This window comes from Lissotriton vulgaris, chromosome 5 (genome assembly GCF_964263255.1).
Source record: "Lissotriton vulgaris chromosome 5, aLisVul1.2, whole genome shotgun sequence".
Classification (NCBI taxonomy): domain Eukaryota; kingdom Metazoa; phylum Chordata; class Amphibia; order Caudata; family Salamandridae; genus Lissotriton; species Lissotriton vulgaris.
Genome location: NC_141693.1, coordinates 1,986,935,100 through 1,986,948,878, shown reverse-complemented (window position 1 = coordinate 1,986,948,878; position 13,779 = coordinate 1,986,935,100). Strand labels below are relative to the sequence as shown.

Below are 13,779 nucleotides of genomic sequence, written 5' to 3'. Positions count from 1 at the left end.
CTCTCTGCATATCTCATCAAGCATTTCATAGAGCGAGCCCGGAGATTAATAATTTACTTCTCTCCCCTTACTGTCCCGGTAAAACCCTTCGCTCCACTAATGCATTTCTCGCCGTAGTTCCAAGAATCAAAAAAGCTAGAGCAGGAGGTAGGTCCTTTTCTCTGAACGCTGCCAAACTCTGAAACTCTCTTCCCTTTTCACTTAGATCTAACCCTACCCTCCTGCAATTTCGCAAAGAACTTAAAACACTCTTATTCAGAAACTAATCCCCCCTGCTCCCTCTTACTAATCCCCCCCCTTCTCCCTCCTCTTCCTCTCCTCAGAGTCTCTTTCCACTACCAGCGCTTGGACGCCCTCGGGCAGCAGACGCGCTCTATAAAACCCCTTCACTTCACTTCACTGGGTTGTAGGCATATGGCTGTGTATTTCAGCAACATTAACTTTTTTTTTTTTTTGTTGCAATAAAAACTGTTTAAAAAAATACAAAAAGTACACTGCCATCTTCTCGCTCTAGTTTGAAGTGGTTCCTTTTCAAACGTATCTTCTCCTAATGCAGAGTAGATGTCTTTCACACATGGTAGTGGCAAGGCTGTCTCTAAATTGGAGCAGCAAAATGGAAGCTTAATGAAGTGTGAAGACTTTGCACCTGGCTATCATCAGCCTTCTTGAGCAGAACTCTTGAGAGAGACAACGGGACAGGCTCTGCCTAGTAGATCCCGGCTGAATAACAAAAGAGCCCCTTTCACAGCTACCAACATCAGCCAAATGGTGGCATGAACGAATGATGAGCAGGCTCTTGGTATCAGAGGACACTGCGGCATTTCTGCACACCCTGTCTTAATACTCCCACACCTCACTGTCTTAGACTACACCCTTCTACTTTGCAATACAAGCATTACACCGTTGCTTCTGGGGAAACTACCACAACCTCCATTGTGTGCTGTGTTTTAGTAGGGGCATCCACAATGATTCCCACTCATCTTTGCAACCATACACCCACAATAACAATGGAGTCCTGCTACCAGTCACAAAACATACTGACCGCATTTGAACTGCACATAGAACTGTTGGCGCAGGGTCTTGGGCATTGCATTTAACTTTTAATCTAGTGGGGCCAGAAGGAACCACACTCGTACCTAAACCAGAGAAATATTTAGTGTGATCTGTCAGAACAAGCATTGGCACGGCCAGTAGGCCTCGCCTTTGGGACCTTTTAAGTGTTTAGCCATGCAGCATATTACCCCGTCCGGTGAAACGATAAAACTACGTTCAGACAATGGAGGGGGAGCAAGAGGGCAGTAGTTGAATGAGCATGTAACTTACTCCTATACTCTGAAGATAACCACTCTGTTACTGGACTCACGCTGCTTACATATGCTATGGTTCCTGAGCCGGCACACTGGTCACCCGACCTCCAGAAGTACTAGCTGGATGTGCATGTGTACAAAGTAATCTTAAGTGGCCACACAGGGAAATATGTATAGAATAACTGCAGTAGGTAAGTAGCTCATTACTGTAGCAATGTAACCAGAACTAGCGCTACAATTCGGGTAACTGCGTCTCTCACACCATTTAAGGAAATACGTAAAATAGTACTTTTAACTGTGCAATTCTGCCCGAGGCTCAGAATCTTGTATTTAACCAGTTGCGCTGTTAACCAAATCAATGTTTTTTTGTTTTTTTTACTGCCAGATAAGTAGATGGTATAAAACAAATTGACGTTATGCAGAGTAAGGCTGCAGTACTTTTCTGAGAATTGAGTCTTTAAGCTTAATGGTCAATGCAGATTTCTGCAGCACATATATTGTACTATTTAGCTTTTTACCAGCATACAAGGCTGCACCAGACCTGGGAATCCTCTGGTGTTACTGATAGGACATGGATGCAGGTTTGATAGGGTTGCGCAGGTGACGATTCTTGTTCTAGCCTGGCACAAGTATAAATTGCTTTAGTCACAGGTTTTACTTGGTCAGGAGTGATTTTCTTTAATGATGGCAAAAGTTCAAAGAAATGGCTTTTGTTACTGTGGCATTTATGTGCAGTGCCCATGAAAAAGTCTTAGCAGTTTTGGACCACCCAAGAAAAGTGACCCTGTCTTCTGTGACCGGATTACAAGAAAAGCACAACTCCAAATTGTAAGGAACTATGTCAACACTGCAAATATGCATCACACGGTGCAATGTTGGGCACCCCGTTCGGAGCCAAAACGTTGAAGGTTAATTACAATGTTTAGTTGCGAGTACTACCTAACACTGTAAAAAAGGTTTCTGTAACATAATTGCCATAGGTACCCAAATGCTACATACTACCATAAAACAAAATCACAATTAAAAAGGGAAAACAATAAACATGTAGGAATTGTAGAGCTTCCATAAGATTCAAACTAAAGAACATGCCTATGCATGTCCGGGTTGAAGACAACGTATCCATCATGAACTCTGACTGCCACCAACAGGAAGAGTTTTTTATTTATCACACCCATTGCATTTTACTTACCAATACCCCTGACTAAGATACCATCATGTCACCTTGCGTTACACCGGAGGTTCAGTGGTGGCAGCCTCTCCGTGAGGCACACACGGATAACCGTTTGATATGTAATTTGGCGTCTTCCCACGGAGACCGAAGCAATAGGTGTCAGTAGCTGTGGGTGACTGATAACGATGTCTGAACATATCAGGTCTACAACGACCCAGCGAGGGTACTTTGCAGACTGTGTGCTATACAGTTACCTCTCGTATCCCACGTGGTGAGAATGCAATGGAAAGGTGTTACATCCTATGTAATACCTACAATGTGTACCCCCATATGAGGGTGACAAGTGATAGCTGGATGTGTAAACGTATCTCACCTCTGCGGCACAGTGATAAGTGCGTACGTGTGTGAAAAAAAGTGTCACTTCTGTACCACCCTATGTTAGTGGGCCTCAAGCAGTATCTGGGAAATGTATAACTGGAGTCTTACCTCTCCAGCGCCCAAAGGGAAGTTAAATACCATTAACCAGCGAGTTCGGGGCAGATCATGAACCATGGACGTACAATGAGAGCCATTTACTCTCTGTCCTATGGATTGGATGGATAATTCGAGATTTATGATATGTCCAAAGTGACAAAATTGCAGTGGCCCAAAAAACACGAATATCCAATTAGGGGCCAGGCTGGAGCAGTTGGCCAAAATTGAACCTCCCTAGGGAAAAGACTAGCTGAATGAGTGATCTGGTCTGCCAGCAGCTGCAAATCCGAGAAGTACACTTTCTCTATAGCTTCTTGGCACACAAAAGGTTGAGCAGGAAGGGTGAGATAACTAATAAAAAGCGTGGGCGGCGGGATGGGAGGCATGGCATTATTGCTGAATTTGACGAGCTATCAGGACAGAGAGCGTAGACGGCACCAGTCAGGATAATAAGCGGTGCTCCCGGGTCGAGAGCGAAGGACTAAGACGTGGAGTGAGAGCAATGTGCACACTTCCTCTTAGAGGTGCGATTGCAGAACAATGACTGCAAAAAATAGCAAGCTGCGAGGAGTGGGTGGGGTTGTTGGGGGAAGGTACGAGGAGATTAACTGAACTGCAAGCAGCACCATGTGCCAGCGAGTGGCAGGAGAGGGATGAAAGAAAAAGTAGTACACTCAAACAAAAGATGGCCTACAGTGAAAGAATCCACGTAGCAGGGACAGTTGCCAGGGTGGGAACAAAACAGCCACAAGGCGGGACAAATGTACACAATTTACCAACGAAAACTATGGAATTTGTAAATGCAGACCAATAAACTAGTGAAAAGCGATAGGCTTGTGGTGGGCGTGTTCAACCTTCACAGTGGGAATACAGCATGCCTCTCAGAGCAGCGCATGTGCGCTGCCTTTAGGCTCGACCTAAAAATGGTGCATTGCTACCGCTGCTGAGGTATATCTCCCAGGACATGAATGTTACTGTGTCTATTAAAGAGTGCTTTTGGTGCACCTGCAGACCTAACATTTTTTATAGAAATGGTAGAGATGCGAGTGACGCTTTCCTAGTTGAAGTGGAATTGTTTTCATGGACTTTTGGTGCAAGTAACACCAGCATTTCCTAATAGAAATATCTAGTTTGAGAATGAATGAAATGTCAGATTTTAGCCTTTTAAGTGCTGATAAGAGCGTGGGCTAATCCAAGTGCATCATACTGTATCAGATATACTTTCCATTGGGATGGTCCGAGTGACATTACAACCAACTTTTCTGTGTCATTAGGCTTTATGAATGATAGTGGGAGCAGCCACTGTGCTTGGCAGTGTTTTTCGTTTAGATCAGCTGAGTTTTGCCACTCAACTCCCCGTAAGTAGGCATCACGATACTGTTTGATCAGCAGCCCAAGGTGCTTAATGGTTTAAATGCTCACATCTTTTGGGACCAGAAGAAATTACAGAGATTTATAAAAATCTGAACGTTTAGTTGAAAAGCCATTTCGCAAATGGTCCTTAGTGATGTGTAAGACAATTTAATCTTCAAACCCTGGCTTGTGTAGTGTTGACCGCTGTGGCCCCTTAACTTCTAGACCCAATTCACACTGTACATTGTTGTGTTTGATAGGTTACTGTTGGGTAGTGCTTCTCCATGTGTCAATATTTAGAAGTGTGTTATTAATCGATTTTAGACGTGGTTTGTGACCTCGGCCAAACACTTCCTCTTTCTTTCTGTTCTCCACTGTTCTTAACACTAGTTTTAGTTTTTTCAATCTCTTAAAATGCATCTTAATGAGGGCCACAAGGGTAGTACGTATATGTGTCCAATAATTATTAAGAGTTTTTGGACTTTGAAGTTTGTTCAGTTTTAATTTCTGAAAATCTCAATGAATGCACTGCTTCTTTCAGTCTTCGACTACTGTAAAAATCTCAATGAATGCACTGCTTCTTTCAGTCTTCGACTGCTGTAATTATTATATATGTGTAACATGTTGGCTAATAGAGGATTGTGCACCTTCAGCCTAGCGTTCCTGTTTGTGAACTTGTCACCTGTTCTTTTATCTTTCTCTAGGATGGCTTTGGTTCCCATAATACTCAAGTTCAGCATCACCACGTTCTTTGGGAATGCCATTGCTTTTGCAGCAGGAGTACTGTATGGACTTTCAGCCCTTGGAAAAAAGTAAGTTCTGGTGAAGTCGTTAATCTTTTACAAACCTTTAGGTGAAAGGATGCAGTAGTTACAGCAGTGTGACCAGTGAGGGCCTTTAACACGGATTTTAATCGAAGCTGCTGAGTTTTTAAATACTTGCTAAAATTCTACAACTTCTTACAATTGTCCTTGTTTGGTACATGAGAACATTCCATTCATTATTACACTTTCTCCTCATTCACAGACTTGGTGTGTGCTTATATTCAGCTGGTCCATTCTCTCTTTGAGCAACCTTTATTAATTTGTTTAGAAAGTGGTGATGCATGAGTTATGGGCTAAGTTGTAAAACCCCCTTTCTCTCCATTTCAGTTGAGTCTTTGAGTCCCTTCCATTCATCACCCCAGAGGAGTGCTGGTGCATACAACATTGCAAGAGGGGTTGGATACAGAAATACAGAAGTCCTAGACTTTGAAAAGCTGTGCAGGCCTCTTTATTGTAGTTCTGACCTGCTTAAGTCAGTCAGTCAGTCAGTCAAACAAGCTTTATTCGACATAGTCATAAAAGCATTACATATATGAATTTGATATATAAAAACAGAACCTGCTTAAGTATTCTTTCCAAGACCCTCCCCACTTTTCAAGCCCCTAGAGGTACGCCATGATTTTGTTTGCAAGTAAAGGCTCTACTGGTTCCAGATGGCTACTTCCCCGTAGTTGAACAGGCAGCTACTACTCCAGCTTACCAGGCTGGCAGTTGGCTGGTGGCAGATTATAATGATGGTAGAGACCCTGCCTGTCTCAATAGTCCAAACTCTCCATAACTAGATTGCTTCTACTTGGAGTGTATGGTGTAGAATTATATGCTTGGTAAGAGTAACGCCAAATGTCTACTAGCAGTGAGAATGAAATCCACAAAATAGCGGTTCCGGTAACTTTCCTTCATCCTGTGTGAAGGTGACCCGCTGCATGTCCTTTGTTCCTGAGCCCTCCAGAATCCACATCTGCTTGAGAAGATTTCTAGTCTAGGTTGGCCCTGTGCCCGGTAGTGCTCTCCTTAAATTTGCCATCCTTTCAAAGAGCCTGTGAACGAGCCCAGGGATGATGAATATCAGTGACCGGGCCTGGTTGCCAGTTGCCTTTCCCCCCTGAAGGCCTGATGCTGAAGTAGCACTGCTTTTGTGACCTGCCTGTAAGGAGGTCAGGCTGTATTGTCTGGGCAGAGGTAATGATCGGGCCCTTCACCAATAGAAAGGCCAGTCGCAAGGCCTTCTCAATGAATCTCTGCAGGGAGGACATCTGAAAAGCTGGAGTCACCAAGACAAATTGCATACCTGTAATCACAGGAGCTGCTGAGATGCTTTCTGGGATTGCGGAGTGTTATGATCCAGGATTGCTGTTGACCCACTGGTCTCCTGGGATCCGTTTAGTCTTGGGAGCCTGCACCTGGTCATCTCATCCAGACACCAGAGGGACCCATGCCAAATATTGGGAATGCGCCTGTTAGCAGCCATCGGCTGCCCTGACTTCAGAGCGGTTGGAACAGCCCCTGTAACTGTTTCAGGGTTATGCATGTTTAAAGTTTGCCACTGATCTTAAATCACGGCTTTAACTGGTAAACCCTGTGGGCGCTCCCATCTCATAGACACGAAAATCTTATTACCGTCGTGGGCAATTTCTTTTCATTTATGTTTTAATATTTTTGAAATTAGTTTCTAAAACCTTTTTAATCTCCAACACTTAAATTGAATCTATATCTGAACATGCTAAGCAGATTGCACTTAACCCGCTTCATCCAGTCATCCATGGGTAATAAATATGTCTTCCAAAATCTAGAGTTTCCCCTTTCTTCCTCCAAACTCGTACATCCCATGTGTGTGATTGAAAGGGCTGAAGGACTAAGTGGTTGGTTGCCTCAGTAGGTAACCTTCCCCTTTCAAGTATTTTAGGATCTCAAGTCAGCTTTTGATATCCCTACTGGCTTGTTAACACTCCAAAAATTCTCAGACACATTCCTGGTTTGTTTGTGAAGTAGATTAAACTTCTTCACGTTTTGTGTATGTTTTTGTATGCTTATTATGAAGTTGATTATATATTGGGGCTTCCCAGAATACTTACTACAAGCACAGGCACTCCGTTTCTAGATTAGAAGCAGCCGACGTCATACTTCCAAGTTGGGACATGTCCAAGTACTGAGGTGTATTTACAGCTGTTTTAGCTGCATGTGTTTTAATTTGACTCCTTTCTTCTCTACAGAGGAGATGCCATTGCCTATTCGAAGCTCAAGCAGCAGAAGCAGGCTGATGAGGAGCGCATGACTGGAACCATCGAGGGCTAAGACCCACTGATCACCTAATCTGCTTAAACACAACGACCCATCTCCAAGGACCACAGTCCCACTGTAGAAGTCTTTTATCAATATTTATTGTATTCGATGTAATTACGTTAAAAACATTTAAATTCTTTGGTTCTACTTTCTCAACCTTCTGAACTTTGGTTCGTGGTGTGGGCAGTGACCTTGAGGACGAAGTGTCATTTCTGATAGGATGGGATATCCTGAAGACCAAGCATATCCAAGGAGTGATGTTTGAAACCAATGTGCTGATGAGTACCCTCGCGTGTACCGGTAGGTCCTCGGGTTGACCATGCTTCTTGCAACAACCGGATGCACCCATGTTGAGTTTCTTCTTCCCTTTAAAGTGATTGCAGGTCATTGACCCTAGCACAGAGTTGCTAATACTGGACATGATGGTGAAGAGCAGGCACAACAAATATGAATTCCGATGAACTGCATCCCTTTGATAATTGCGTGCTGAGATCTGAGATCAAACCTCTTAGTGGCTCAACGTGGATCATGTGACGAGTAGCGACCTGTATTGTCTTAACCGACAGCTGGACGCTGCTGGCATAAACCTGCTAAGATCTACAAATCTAACATTGAGGCTGTGAACTAAAACCTATATGTGTGAATTTAAGACATATGCAATAACAAACAGCTAAGCCTGAAAAGCACAAACTCTACAAAGTACAGCGGTTATGGGTAAAGCTTTGCTTCTGTTCTCAATTGGATTTGTTTGAATTCTACACTACATTTTGTTTACAAACCAGACTTGTATACACTTCTGTTTGGTATTTATCAGCAATTCCAATGAGCTGTTTTTACCTTGATGAACGTTAAGAATGTAACACTCAATTTTGAAATGAACTATTTTTATGCCCCTTTGTTCTTAATTCGTCTTCTCTCTTTCCTTGAGTGAATTGTTTTAAAACATTTTACGTTTTTGCGGGATAGTGTTTTAAAATTCTTCTCTTGCAGGTGTTTGCTTTATTAAAGTATGTCGAAATAACTGATTAATAGAGTGGCAGCGAGCGAGAGCTCTGGGAAAACTGAAAACATTTGTCTCTGTGGACTGTGATTGAGCTCAAAGAGGGTTATTTTGGATTGCTCTTGCATCTTAAAGAGCCTGACGAATTGTTCATGTCTTATGAAGAATGTACCACCGTGGTGCTTCAATATTCAGTGTACTACTTGAAAGTGATGATGGATCGTGTTTTATGGGCCCCAATATTGGTGGTATGATCCTAAATGTCATTTGTTGCTTGACTCTTTTTTTTGTGGTGCTGGCGAGTTTGGCAGTTTTATTTTTGCTCCAATAGCAGTTTTATTTCCTTTAAACGTTTTTTGTTTCTTTACTTTTGGTTTTCGCTCTTGGCAGGCTCAGTTTGCACAGTCACTGGAATTTCAGTTTGTTTTGTCCTTTTATTATTGATAAGCACTGTTTGTCCTCTTTGGAATGACTGAACTGGGGTAGAACAAGCATATTGAACAGCAGCTGCCGAAACACCCAGATGTTGTAGTTCGTAGTAGACCATGTTCTCAGGACACCAGAATGCCTGGCCTCTAAAGTTTACCAATGCGTGTCAACGTACAAGGGCTGGCCACTCTTGCCTGCTCTCCTGCAAACCAGTCGTGCCCTATAAAGGTCTGCATTTGCAAAGGCCTTGTTTTCTACTGCTCCCTGTGGTCTGTCAATGTTGCTGATTGGAGTTTGGCTGTGGTCCTGTTTGAAAAAACTCCTGACACCGACCATGTTGATAGTGTTGTTTGCTCAAGTCTTTTCCCCATAATTAGATGCTTGTCTGATGATTTTGCAAATGTTTTTTTCATGGCCTGAATACTGCGAACATGAAATTGTAGCAGTCATCCTTTGCATAGAAGCGTTTATAGAGGTAGGGGCCCTTGGTAGTGGGGACAGATGTGTCCCCTGTTACCTGTTGGAGGCTGAGGCTTTGTGTGAAGCCATCCAGTGGTGCTCTTTACAGACCTGGAATGTATTTTATAATACAGCTGATAGCCATGTTTATGTACTCCCAAAATTTTCTGGAGTGGTGCTGATTTGAATAGTTAATGGGCCTTGATAGCCATTATCTCAGACGAACTCTTGTTTATGTAAAAACAACGCATTCAGCCTTCGGAGTTTTACCTCCCGCCTACTGTTTATTTTAAAATAGGGTAGCCTAGGGATATTTCTGCCGTATGAAGTGGCTACAGAATTCCATATGTTGTATAGTGCTACTATCTAGTGGCTGTTTAGGGTATTATAATAATGTTCACTGTGTTCTGTGTTTTGTTAGGCCAGGGTGAAAGTTTCCTCACGCTAGTTTAACCTGGAGTAATTTCTGACCTCTTGCGTTAGGTTTATAATGCTAAATTCCTGAAATTATGCCGTTATACCTGGTCGTGAAGTTAAATACCGTTTAGGTAGAAATCCTATCACAGGAACACTGGAATAATGCGAACGACCAGAAAGTGTGCTGCTGTTGCTTGTGGCACACATTTTTTTCTTATGAACCTTTAAAAAAAATAAAAAACATTATAATAATAATAATTGTGTGCGTGAAATGCACCCTCTAATCCTAAACTATCATTAGTACACATTTCACACAAAAATATAGCTCCCCATTTCACATAATTTTTTCCAATATTTGGCATAATTACTCAAAAGGAAGTATGCACATTTTTGCACACCCCTAGTTTTACTTTTACCACTTAGTGACCATTAACTGGTTTGGAAAGATTTAAAACAATACCTGTCTTAACCTTCACCTTCAATCCGTGCTGCCGTTTCTTGTACTTTTAATTTTATGTAATGGTCCAGACCAAAAATCATGCTGGTTCTTAGTGCTGTTCTTTCAAATGTAGCCAGCCCTGGAATATAACTTCCAGGCACCCATTTGTGAGTGCGTCATAATTTTGGGGTGTTTCACAAGCATTTACCTGTATTGCGCAAGATTGGTTGTTTGATTATTTGGTAAACAAATCATAAATATGATTTGTGAATTTATAATACAGAAGCAAAGCACTATTGAACTGAATGAAATGTCTTTTGGGTGCACTATTTTTCATCTTAGTACTCATTACCTGCCCCCATTGTGAGGTAAAGTTGAATTTTTATTTTGAAATGTCTGTTACAAAATTAACCTCAGAATACAGTCCGCACTGCTCGTGGCTTGCTTTTTTTAAAGTCCTCTCTTGCTGTGGAATTTCTTAAACTTTTAACATTAATAGTGTTGTTTTCTTAAAGTGTGCTTGTTTACATTGGAGTAAAAGGGAATATTATGGCGGTTATAAGGCCGTGCAGCAGTATGCACATGCGGTAAAGTTATTTGCAAATCTACCTCTTCCAAGAAGCATTCAGTTCTTACTTTCTGATGTAACATCATACAGACACTGACTCCTCAAGGTAATCACTACCAGTTGTTATCTTTGTCAGGAGTTGTTTTTTTTTTACGTTCAACAGGACTCAAGGTGTTTTGTGGAAATGACTAACATTTTGGCTCAGAGTTTTGTGGAGCTTTTTCTTTTTCTGAAGAGGGGAGCATATTCTGCTTTGTGTGCATTTTACTGGTGAAAGGGAGTGGGAACTTTGGAGGGAAACCCTTATGTATGTATGGATTCAATTGTGCTCTGTGGCATCTTGTTGAACCAATCTTGTGTCGAATTTAATCTTCAATGTACAATCGTTTTTTACGTTTTTATTTTGGTTTAAATTAATTGGGATTACTGGTTCAGGCAAACAGTTACAGCCCCTAGCCCCTTCCTTTCAATAGTTTCTGATTTGTTTTCAGTTGAACATGTTCAGAATTACTGTTGTTTGTTGTTAAATAGCGGATCAGTTCAAGTCTGATTTAATTTCTTTCTTTTTGGTTCATCTTAACATGGCTTGTGCCTCTTACTCAGAAACACTAGATTGCTATGGGACATTCTGTATGTGGAATTTTAGCTGTTTACAATGTTTCTCTTTAAATAAGCTAACCATTTGGTTTCCTACTAAACTGGAAAAACATAACATACTTTTACTGATATTGACTGTTTCTTTTTCTGTGAAGTCAATTTTAATTTGTGACCTGTGGCACCTGGCCTGCTGGGGTACTGTAACATGATCTTGAGTTTCTGCTGGCAGATGTTTACACAGATCCACTGATACACTGCTTCTGTACCAGATGTAAAGTCATTGGAGAAAATGTCCACAAGGTGGTGCTTTTTGCTACTATTTGATTTTATTTCATGGTACAGATTCTATTGAAGATAACCCAATATTTTGTTTCTGTTCATTAAATTACTTTTCTGTTATTTATGATTAAAAAAATAAGATATTTATCCTTGTTTTAAACTGCCACGCATTTCTAATTGCACATAGTTTGTAATTCAGTGTTTTTGCTATAAAGCTGAAGTTAATGGGGTTTAAAATACCATGAAAAAAATTAATAAATAGTATTTTGAACCAGCCTTTTCACTTGTCATCCCTCCCTTTTCCCCTCCTTTCACTTGAAACACCAGCTATCTAAGTCCTGTCCGTGTCTTTACACACAGACTGTGGTTTTTGCAGCATTTGTGGCTTTTCAAATAAGCTAATAAGCCACTTGAGTAAGACCAGAATGACAGTCTCTTACCTATTGATGATCACTGATTGAAAATGTAGTTAATTTCAAGTGTTTCTTTGCCCACCGGGGTGTAGAGTAACATTTTCAGAATCACTGTTTCACTCGAAATGTAATTTAAGTCCATGTTCTTAAAGGTTTTTCTGAAGGACTAATATAGCTTCTTTTAGTGTTTTTCTGTGAAAAGGAATCACGTGAATATTTTCATATTATTTGCAAAGTTCAAATGTTACCAGATTACTAAAATACAGTTTAATTTAATAGCCCTTTTAAAATGTTTGTTATAAGCTGTAGAAATGTATTTTATCTGCAGCCTTGACTACCCTCCAGTTACTTTCATTGTAACTTGATTTGGTGCTCAACATCTTGGTTGCACACAATTTTCTCAAGAATGAACACACCACTTCTTTTTTTTATTAAAGCACAGCTGTTCCTAAAAGGCTATCCTTTTTTTTCCAGAGTGTTTGTTGTATAGAAGTTCTCCTATGTTTAAGAAGTACTTTACCATGTTGAACTGTGGTTAACCTCGTGTGCTACCAATGAGCTACTAGATTTACTTTTATGTTTTATATGATCTGTGAATAAAATATATGTAACCCTGTTCAGGTTTAAAAGACCTCCAAGATGGGCAGCACTTCTGGTAGAGACTTCCAGCTGCAGATTCCTTGCCTTAGAATATTCCTCCAGCGTCAGACTGGCCTGCAAATTTTCGAGGGGTACCCCTGCTTGCAAGTAGGATGTGTCCTTCAGCTCCACAATGGCAGTGTACATGCCAAAAGTGACGTGCACAATGCCTATATAGACTTTACCCCAGTGCGTTGACTTCCGTTCTTTTCTTTCCATGCCAATCAAGGAAGATCGGGAGAGAATTACTCTCAGTAATCTTTTGACTGACTTTTTCTCGACTTTTGTCCAAGTCTTATTTTAGATTTCCATCTTTTGATGTGTTAGGGGGTCTCCTCTAAAAAGCCAATGGCATTTAAACTATGTGGTGGTGCAATTCACAGAAAGATGTCTCATAGACCGTCATCTGGTTTGCCTTTGGTGCTTAAAGCTGGACCACAACTTTAAGAGCTGCGACAACTGCTGTGCCAACTGCTGTGCTGAGGGAATGTTCTCTGAAGCTCCCCGCTTCCTGACATTAGATGACCCCCGCTACGCTCGCAGGTCCGATTGTGCGGAAGGCTCAGGACCGCTCGAGATGTTGTTGTTGGGTAAGTCCAGCAATAGGAAGCAGGCAAGAAGTTGAAGCACTTTTTAACTTCCCTGCTCTTGTCCAAGTTTTAGTATGAGGCACAGGTACTTCAGCTTTTTTGGCCTCACTCTATCATGGAACCTGTGCCAGGGTCCACTGTGCGACTCCCAGAGTTTCCTGGAGCGACGCCTCCCCAACGTCAGAAATTTCATGAGGCCATGTGCCTCATATTTGGGCTGTCTGACCCCTCTAGAGTGCATTTGGGCCCAAGGGTTTTGAGAGGAACCTCAATTGGATTTCTGTTGGTTGGTCTGGCCTCTGCCCCAGTCGGGCCTCTTGAATCCAATGCTAGATCCAGAGCAGTGCTGCCTGCAAAGCCTGCTGTGTCTCCTGGTGCCTCTGATGCCCCACAGCGGCACAGCCCCCAACATCCTACCCAACTCCAACACTGAGCTGGATGGGCGTCGCCCAATGCTGACCGGTACAGTGCCCTCTGAATCGGAGCCAATGCCTTTTTCTTTTGACAGCCTAGAAAGCGTGACGACTGGGAGAGGTCTGA

General features: G+C 41.8%; 1 protein-coding gene across 1 annotated transcript in view; it reads left to right on the top strand.

The window, feature by feature from the left end:
* Positions 1-11,873, top strand: part of CACFD1 (calcium channel flower domain containing 1) — a 42,109-nt gene extending 30,236 nt beyond the window's left edge. Inside the window, exons 4-6 of the mRNA XM_086924722.1 lie at positions 5,010-5,117; positions 7,340-9,824; positions 10,138-11,873. Coding sequence (XP_086780848.1) covers positions 5,010-5,117; positions 7,340-7,421 — 190 coding nt within the window. The 3' untranslated portion in view covers positions 7,422-9,824; positions 10,138-11,873. The remainder of the gene's footprint in view (positions 1-5,009; positions 5,118-7,339; positions 9,825-10,137) is intronic.
* Positions 11,874-13,779: the final 1,906 nt, after the last annotated feature.